This window comes from Salmo salar, chromosome 01 (genome assembly GCF_965601325.2).
Source record: "Salmo salar chromosome 01, fSalSal1, whole genome shotgun sequence".
NCBI classification, from domain to species: Eukaryota; Metazoa; Chordata; class Actinopteri; order Salmoniformes; family Salmonidae; genus Salmo; species Salmo salar.
In genome coordinates this window covers 140,364,168-140,373,700 of record NC_138291.1, presented here as the reverse complement: position 1 = coordinate 140,373,700, position 9,533 = coordinate 140,364,168, and the positions used below count along the sequence as shown (strand labels likewise).

Here is a 9,533-nt window from a genome sequence, read left to right as displayed (position 1 = left end):
TGGTACTTTCTCTCCACAATCATCTTCACTCGCTCCTCCTCTTTGAAAGGTGAAGAAGCAGAAGCCCCGTCTCTGGTTGCTTTTGGTTTCCATGGGGAGCTCAATGGACTCCACCTTTTCACACAGAGAACTCAGGAATATAATAATACATTGTTCAACTAGGATTGAATGTTTTGGTCGACTTGTACACACAGGCCGCGAGAAAACAAAGAGTAAACATCAGCTCTTTCAGGTAATTGCTTTGCACTGATCTGATTCAATCGTTCAGAATGGCACCCAGGCGAGCACACTCTCTGAAGAACATTACATTTACATTTTAGTCATTTAGCAGACGCTCTTATCCAGAGCGACTTACAGTAGTGAATGCATACATTTCATACATTTTTTTTTTTTTCTTTCTGTGCTGGCCCCCCGTGGGAATCGAACCCATAACCCTGGCGTTGCAAACACCATGCTCTACCAACTGAGCTACAGGGAAGGCCATGTCAAATCTAAGTCTACTGTAGCCTACCTCTCCAAAGCTACCAAAGTATTCCCTGATCTTCTCCTCGGGGGTGTCTGGAGAAAGACCTACAAAGACCTTCATGTTTGGCTCCTTGTTCTTCATGGCCTTGGCCTTCTTAGGGTCGATCACCTTCCCATTCAGCTTATGGAAAAATTATAATAAAGAAACTGATTGGGCAGAAAAGATTCACATCCCATTGCTGCCATGCCATATTCACAACATATACAATCAGGAATACCTTATCAACGCTGTCAGCTGCTTTGAACAGGACAAAGCCAAACCCCCGAGACCGACCTGTCATGGGGTCAAGCTTCAGGGTGCAGTCTACCACCTCCCCAAACTTGAAGTAAGCCTTCAAATCCTTCTTTGTTGTGTCCCAGCTCAGACCAACACACATTTTCCTGCATTTAAAGATAGTGCAGATACAAACATGTTAAATTCTGAATACCAATTCCCAACACAAGGACTCTGGCTGTGTTCCAATTCCCTTTCTCATCTGCTTTCCTTTCACCCATCAGTGGGAAAGAAGGAAAGGAAGAAAGGAGTTGAAGCCATTACATTAGAGGGAACACAGCCAGTCTTGGATTATGATAATTAGCAAGAGCATCCTTGGATAATGGTGTACAGCAGCTTTTACAAGATGTAAAGGATTTCTTACATTTTATTTATTAGGATGCTCATTAGCCAACACCAATGGTGACAGCTAGTCTTACTAGGGTCCGGCATATAACGAAAAATACATTACAAACAAGACTTTACAATTGACATACATTTAAAAATATTAACATGTAGTGTGTGTGTGTGCTCATCTATCAGTTACACACACACACACAAGTAGGTCACATGGGGGAGAAGAATCTTGCTTTGGGATGTTGCTTTATTTGTTTTTTGTAACCAGCTTTGCTGTTCATTTGTTCTATATAAGATGGGAGTTCCATGCACTCATGGCTCTGTATAATACTGTACTTTCCCTTGAATTTGTTCTGGACCTGGGGACTGTGAAAACATCCCTGGTGGCCTGTCTGGTGAGGTAAGTGTGTGTCAGTGCTGTAAGTTGACTATGCAAACAATTTGGAATTTTCAACACGTTGTTTCTATTCTCGTTTATTATGTGGTGACGGATGTAACTAATAGCAATCTACACATATCATTTCTCCATCCATTTCTCACATTACACAACTCTACATCCAACAAGCACCGTCGCCTGAGAGCTGATGGATGAGACATCCACAATAGTTACCTGATCTACCCTAAGGTGAGTTTTAGCTAGCTAGGTACTGGCATTTAAAAAAAAGTTATTCCTCATAGAAGTTACTCAACGATGCGAGGAAATGCCAAAAGTATTCAAGAAAATAGCTACTTGTCACTTATTCAACGCTGAGCTAACTAGCAATATAGGGAACATCAGTTATCCAACGTTGGCTAGCGGTCTGTCACCCCTCATCTTCGTTTTTGCTGGCATCAATCTTTGATCCCTTGGATTGTCCTGACTGACCGCTCTCTGCAGCAGTTGGTGTCTGCTCCACGCTGCTAGCCTGTCCGTCCTCCTCAATTTTCTCCACAGTTGGATCTTCTCGGGTTTCAAGACCCTCCGACATGTTGGTGTTGCACAAATAACTAGCTGATCTGCTGCTATCGTGCTTCTGTTTCGTCTGTCTGAATTGCTTTCGAATTGGAAATCGTTATATTTCCCCCCCAGGTTAGTAACATTATCTTGCTAAAGACCAGACACAAAACAAATATTAGGCACCACGGATGACCAATCCTTCTGGTTTCGCTGACTATTACCGACGGTCCTACTTCTTCTAGTATATTTTGCAAGATACCGGCAGTTGACAACTTGCTTTCTTGCTAGCGACGTAAACATAAATGGCGTCATGTATAAAATGGAGGAACTAGCTTGAGGGAGGTGCTCATTTTTCTAGACCTCTTAAAACCAAAATAGCACAAATGTAATTAATGATATGTTTTGAAACGCACTGCGGTCATAACAGTTTGGATGACAGGAGAGTTGTCATCCAACTGACAGGTTCCATGCACGGATGTCTATAAACTATGACATCCTAGAAAAACAAGGCAGTGTTTATTCTCATGATAAACTCAGTACAAAAATGTGTGAATCAAAATATTATTTCATGTGTAATGATTGTTGCACCTAGGCTGAAGTCGTACCTACAAGCCTAATGTTCAAGTCAAAGACTAGAGCAGCAGCTATGGTTTGGTGTTATGAAATGCAGAACAGAATATCAAGTGCAAAGTCAAGCACATCTGTTTTGTACCCTCTTTAATAATACCTTTATCCAAAACACTGCAGAAAAATCCAAGTTTAAAACAGAAAACAGGCTAAGTTAAATCAACGTAATAAGAACACATTAAATCATGATGAAACCTAGACCTACAACCTCAGCACAGTACAAGATGAAGGGAAGTGGGGGGGGACAAGAACCCAAAAACTGTCAACCTCGCTATTTACAAAGTCAGAAGCGCTGCATGTTTTCATGACAGCTTCATCTCAGGAAGAGGATTCTGGTGTTTAAAACATGAGCTGATCTGAGGAGAGGATAGGATTCATCCCCCAATGCTGCCACATGGGTACAGGGTCATTCTCCAGTCCACCAGCCAGCCCAGTCCGTCTGCAAACAAGGACACAACACAGTAGGTGTTACCAACTCTGGAGCTCTGTAAGGCACAGTGAACCTTGCACGTCCATGTTTCACTGTTTAACTTCTGCTTGTGCTGTCAACTTTAAACTATTAATAGTTTGTTTCTCTCCATTCCGTTTTAAAGATCATATGTAGAACTCGCAGCTTCACCAAGGTTCTGTAACAGCTCACCGGCCAGCAAAAGCTTCAGCTCCAATGAATTGGTGGCTCAATTTCACCATTAAGGAGCAAGCCCAAACATGACCATATCTAAACTATAAAAAGGTAAAACATTTGGTGGAAGTTTCAAGCCAGCTACACAAATGGCTCAAATATTACATTTTGAGTCGTCAGCTTTTTATGGCATCATAAAGCTGGTTTACATATGATCTTTAACACCTAAGTTTAAAAAAAAGTTGTGTTTATCAAGTGAAGTTCTCTAAGGGCTATAAAGAAAAAGCAAGCATTGAGTTTAAGAAAGGGGTTCATTATAGAAAAAAAACAAAAAAACCACTGAAGCTCCAGAACTGAAACACAAGACCACTAAAATTAAGACAATACACAAATACAAGTCAAGGTACATTTTTTACTGTTTCATATTAATATCCTGTAAAAAAATCAATTTGACAAATCGTTAAAGCAAACACTTAAACTGAAAAAGAGATTAATTTGTCCTTTTTCTTATGTTTCTTTTTGTTTAAAAATCGCTGGTTACAGGAAGTGTGAAGAGACCATACCGCAGGACAGCGTTTTCTTGTGCATGCCGTGCTCTCTGCCCGCTATGTGCGACGCCCAGAGATTGTCGTGGTCAGGCGACACACGGCCTGCAATGAAGTCCCCGCTGGCAGGTACAAACAAGGTACAACATCAGAGTTAGGAAAAGAAAAGGAAAACTTAGGATAGGTCCTTACTCTGTACCCTTAGCAGTACTTTACCTGTTAACAATGCTATCAAGTCTCTTTATGTTATTTCCTTATGAACACCTGTTAAAAAGCAAGGGAAAAAAGGACAATCTACAGAAAAACGCTTACGTTTTTTCTGGAGAGCTTAATAAAAAAGGCAAACCGCTACAGAAGCATTTTTTTCAATTAAAGATCTATAGACATGACTCTTTAGATTTATCTGTCAGAACGGGGAGGGGGGGGGGGGGGGGGCATGGTAATAGAAACCACTTGCTTTCTCTCTTGATAGGTTTTAAAGTAATTGTTTAGTGTCTATTGATCTTTAAGTTTTTTTTAGGTCAGGCCTAATGTGACGGTGAGAGTGTGGTCTTACCAGAGGTCTAAGCAGGTCTTGTTGGATTAGATCAGCTCAGTAAGGCTGGTAGTTGTTCTGGTGGGTTGTGACCTCTCGAGAGGCCTTCCCATAGCTGCTCTGCTGGCCTATGGGAAAGGTCAAGGGTTAGAGGTCAGGAAGATTGAGGGTCACAGGAGAACTTCAGAAACAAAACAGTTGCAGGAGGAAATCCTATCAAGGTGTTATCAATTGGAGTTCAGTTGACATGGGAGTTTAAGTTCACTTTCCTTTATGGGGTAAATGGCAGCAAGAAATGATAAATAAATCAGTAGGATGTAGTGTTTGTGTACCTAATTGATATTTTTTTTCTTGGACTTTCAAATGGAATGTTTTTGAAACAGTACTGAGATGCACAATCATGTGTCAAGATTGGGCAGCAGGTAGCATAGCGGTTCGAGCATTAGGCCAGTAACCGAAAGGTCAATACCATACTACTATGGCTGACCCTGTACATTTCACTGCGCCTATTTGGTGTACGTGACAAAACAACTCAAATGTGCTAAAGAGACTCTGTACATTAAGGTGTGCTTTACTCTATATACCCAGGAATTGAACTACAAGTACTCTTAAGAAGTGTGTGCCATACAAACGTAATCTTATAGAACTGTATATGGGCTCAATGATCATTAATGTTGCAAGTGTTCCCTATAAAATAACAAAGTGCACTGCCTGGATATGGAGGACCCCTCCCAAACATGCACCAGAGCAAAGAGACCCAAGGCAGGCAGCATTACAGACATCAGTTTTATTTTTTCCAGAGCTATTGAGTACATACAAGAAGACATTTTTTCCACCTGTTGTCTTAGCTATAGGTACAAGAGTTGTTGCTGGGGGCTGAAAGGCACTGCTTGTTTCGATAGTTGCCATCAATAGTGTAGCTTACCATTGTAGTCGTCGTATCCCTGTCCATAACCATAACTATTATAGTTGTAGCCAGAGTAGTCATAGCCTGTGTAGCCATTGTATCCCTGGTTGTATCCGTTGCCGTAGCTACCATAGTTCTGGCCGTAGTAGCTGTTGTAACCCTGGTTGTAGCTACTCTGACCTGCACAGAGACAATGGAAAGGTTTAGTGTGACATGTATGTATTGTAGTTTCAAAGACATTTGTAGGTCTTGATTTTCTTCGGTCATCAGCACTGTCATTGTTGCATGTGTCAAATGCCACACAAGAAATTCCCTTGTGGAAGAATAAAGTTGATTGAATTTAAACGGATTCTTCTGATGTGCATTCTTCAGTGCCATAGGCTAGATGTAGCTGTACATACCTCCTCTTCCCCGGCCCCTGTATCCTCCGCCTCCACCGTAGCCCCCCCTCTCTCCTCTGTGTTGTTGCTGCTGTCTGTACACTTCTTTGGGTTGGGCCACTTTGATTTCACACTGCAGAGAAAACACACCAGGAACCAAAACACGTCTGAAAAACAGTGCTGACATTTTCTTGAAGAACCTACAGTCGCATGTTATTTGACTGCAAACATAATTCTTCAAAATCACCATCTAAACTAAGTTGGTTAAATAGCATAGAAAGAATAGCTTTGCCTATCAGCGCAAGATGGGTAACAGGGTTCACTGTGAATAAGCGGACTCCAGCTACCTTTCCGCCCCCGACTTGGTGGTATCTGCACTCCAACAACTTCTGGACAGGGATCTCCTCACAGTAGGTCACGAAGCAGAAACCACGTCGCTCATTGGTTTTGGTGTCCATGGGAAGCTCGACGCTGTCAATCTGGAAACAACACAAGAGTTTCTCTCAGTTAGCTGCTATGAAGACAATAATCATAACATTCTGCAAATCGCCCAGTCTTTGTACCACGTGAAGAGGATAGTTGATCATACAATAGCATCAGCTCTATCGCTCAGTGGACATACAACTTCCTAAAAGCATGGGTCTACAGTATATAAAACATGAATATATTGGACAGTACAAGCATTCTCTCACATCTCCAAAAGCTCCAAAGTATTCCCTGATCTCCTCCTCCGGGGTGTCTGGGCTGAGGCCTCCGACAAACACCTTCTTGGGCGGCTCTTTCCCCTTCATGGCTTTGGCCCTCTTTGGGTCGATCAGCTTCCCGTCCAGCTTGTGCTCCTTCAGCTCCAAAACCTGCACACAGGACAAAGTGTCAGTGAAACAGGGTGTGCGTGCGATTGTTCAAGTGAAGTGAGTGGATGCCAACTATGTATGTCTTCAAACCTATCTAGTTATTTCACATCTGTGCAGAATTAAGAAAACAAGACAAGAAGAGGCATCATGCCCTGTCCTGTGCTCAGTCTGCTCTAGTGCCTACCCTGTCTACGCTCTCTGCATCTTTGAAGAGGACAAAGCCGAAGCCCCGGGACCGGCCCGTCATCAGGTCTGTTTTGATGGTGCAGTCTAGAACCTCTCCAAACTTCGACAGGTAATCCATGAGGTCCGTTTTGCTGGTGTCCCAACTGAGCCCTCCGATGAACATCTTGCTGTGAATGGAGAATGAAGGAGACTAATAAAGGCGACATCCGACAGTCATAACTACATCCTTACTGCTACTGACACAGATTTCAGACTAAAATAATCTTGAAGTTACCTCCCTAACAAGCTGAGTCACTAACTATGACATATTTACATTAGATCAAGCTTTGATAGCTGTCACCTGCAAGCTGATTAGGCCTAAATGATTAAAGCTGTCTAGAAAGGTTAACTATAAAGGCAACAGCTTTGTCACTGTATCCTGAACAGTGAACTTCGTCACACTTCTGATTCTAGTCTCGGAGTGTATGCTCAGGACAGGTTTATTATTGTATATGTCAGGATTCTAAACCAGCAGTAACTTAGTGTATGAGAAGGAACAAAAGTGAGGCAATAACCAACAAGACCATTAACACTAACGTTACACCAATGACAATCTGATAATAGAAATCAATGCTTTTCAGAAGTTATAAATATCGCGGTGACAACTTGGTTAGTCAAGTTAACGTCGTCAGCCAACTTGGCCAGATATGACGCGCTGGTTAGATAGTTAACAAGTTAGCTAGCTATGCACGATCACAACAGGGACTAACGTTAGCTAGCTAGCATACTTTGGCTTGTTGCCACTCCAATAACGTGAACTACTTGTCTCCAGCTGGCAAAATAACAGTAGCTAGTTACGTGTAAAAGTAAGTTAGCTACTGTAATGTTACTTGTCTAACGTTAGCTGGTTAGTCGCTTACCCGTCATCCTGCTGGTTTTTGCTTGCGTTTATCTTGGAGCCCTCTGGAAACTCGTCTGTGCTGAAGTCAACTTGGCCTTCGGTTTCCATTTTTTCACTTCAGGCGGTTGTCAGCTGTAAATATAAATTTGTATTTAGGCCTGATTGCTAGCTACTTTTTGGGACGAATTCAGTCGCGATTGCTATGTAAAATGGCTGACATCTAGGGCGGCCAGGGTGGCGGGGAATGACGCAGATGATGTGGTTTGTTTGCGGGGGCTCATGCCTCGTTCAAATGCTAGTTGGAACTAGGAAACGCGGACATTTCCGACTTGGTGTGTATCGTTGAACGCGGCACGTGTATAACTACAACAAGTTGGCAAGTCGGAAATAGAGTTTCCTAGTTCCGACTATTACTTGAACGCGACATCAGCGTGTCATCACTAGTTACCCCAGCCGCAAAGTCCTAATTATGCCTAAACCTTGCCTATTTCCACAATGTATGTTCTTAGAATCTTATTTTAAACATAACCTTAGCCACACTGCTAACATTAGGCCTAAAATTAAATAAAAATGTAAAAAAGCTATTTTTGGTGTTCATACATTTCTACGATATAGACAATGTTTGACTTTGTGGGTGTGGTAACTAGTCACTCACTCTAAAAAAAGAAAGAAAAGCACTGCAAGTTTGAATTTTGTAAAGTTAGTGTGGGAGAGGTGGAAAAACGATTCTTATTGATCAATAGTGACAACCTGGCATTGACAACTTAGATGGAAAGCTACTGAGGATGGTATCTGACTCCTGTCTGTCATGTCTTTAAAATGAGCCTAGAGGAAAGTCTGTCCTCAGGCCTGGAGGGAAGCCAAAGTCATTCTGCTACCCAAGAGTGGTAAAGAGGCACTAACAGCAGACCTATCAGCTTGCTGCCAGCTCTTAGCAAACTGTTGGGAAAAAATGCTACTACACAATGCTACTTCTCCATAAACAAATCAACAAGAGACTTTCAGCATGCTTGTGAAGGGCACTCAAACACATACTGCACTGACACAAATGACAGATGATTGGTTGAAAGAAATGCATAATAAGAAGATTGTGGGAGCTGTACTGTTAGATTTCAGTGCAGCCTTTGATATTATTGACAATTTGTTGAGAAAACGTATGTTTTATGACTTTTCAACCTTTGCCATATCGTGGATTCAGAACTATCTATCTAAAAGAACAGATGGTTTTCTTTAATGGAAGCTTCTCTAATGTCAAACATGTAAAGTGGGGTGTACCAGTAGGCCGTCTACTCTTTTCTATTTAAAAAAATTACATGCCACTGGCATTAAACAAAGCATGTGTGTCCATGTATGCTGATGATTCAACCATCAGCAACACCAGCTAATGACATCACTGAAACCCTTAACAAAGAGTTGCAGTCTGTTTTGGAATGGGTGGCCAGAAATAAACTGGTCCTGAACATCTCTAACACTAAGAGCAATGTATTTGGTACAAATTATTCCCTAAGTTCTAGACCTCAGCTGAATCGGGTAATGAATGGTGTGGCTGTTGAACAAGTTGAGGAGACTAAATTACTTGGTGTTACCTTAGATTGTAAACAGTCATAGTCAAAACATATAGATTCAATGGTTGTAAAGATGTGGAGAGATCTGTCCGTAATAAAGAGATGCTCTGATTTTTTGACACCACACCCCACAAAGCAAGTCCTGCAGGCTCTAGTTCTATCTGATCTTGATTATTGTCCAGTCATATGGTCAAGTGCTGCAAAGAAAGACCTAGTTAAGCTGCAGCTGGTCCAGAAATGAGCAGCACATCTTGCTCTTCATTGTAATCAGAGGACGAACATGAATACTATGCATACCAGTCGCTCTTGTCTAAGACTTGAGGTCGGACTAACTGTGTCACTTCTTGTTTTTATAAGAAC

The 9,533-nt window shown here is 41.8% G+C and overlaps 1 protein-coding gene across 2 annotated transcripts; it reads right to left on the bottom strand.

Moving 5' to 3' along the window:
* Positions 1 to 2,772: 2,772 nt before the first annotated feature.
* LOC106562358 (heterogeneous nuclear ribonucleoprotein D-like) lies at positions 2,773 to 7,920 on the bottom strand. 2 transcript variants are annotated; one of them, XR_001319017.3, is made up of 9 exons: positions 7,628 to 7,920; positions 6,727 to 6,895; positions 6,381 to 6,542; positions 6,036 to 6,167; positions 5,710 to 5,821; positions 5,327 to 5,488; positions 4,423 to 4,529; positions 3,885 to 3,988; positions 2,773 to 3,138 (listed from the first exon to the last, which is right to left on the bottom strand). XR_001319017.3 is itself a non-coding variant. In XM_014127190.3 (8 exons), the coding sequence occupies exons 1-7, from the start codon at positions 7,714 to 7,716 to the stop codon at positions 4,459 to 4,461; spliced, it is 897 nt and encodes a 298-aa protein (XP_013982665.1). In that variant the 5' UTR covers positions 7,717 to 7,917; the 3' UTR covers positions 2,773 to 3,138; positions 4,423 to 4,458. The 2 variants fall into 2 exon arrangements, 1 of the variants encoding a protein (XP_013982665.1); XM_014127190.3 differs by lacking the exon at positions 3,885 to 3,988 and having other exon boundaries at positions 7,628 to 7,917.
* Positions 7,921 to 9,533: the final 1,613 nt, after the last annotated feature.

Coding starts and splice junctions, on each gene's coding strand:
- LOC106562358 (XM_014127190.3), bottom strand. CDS start 7,716: ATGGAAACCGAAGGCCAAGTTGACTTCAGCACAGACGAGTTTCCAGAG. Junction 6,168..6,380: donor ACTTTGGAGCTTTTGGAGAT/GTGAGAGAATGC, acceptor TGTTGTTTCCAG/ATTGACAGCGTCGAGCTTCC. Junction 5,822..6,035: donor ACCAAGTCGGGGGCGGAAAG/GTAGCTGGAGTC, acceptor TTTTCTCTGCAG/TGTGAAATCAAAGTGGCCCA.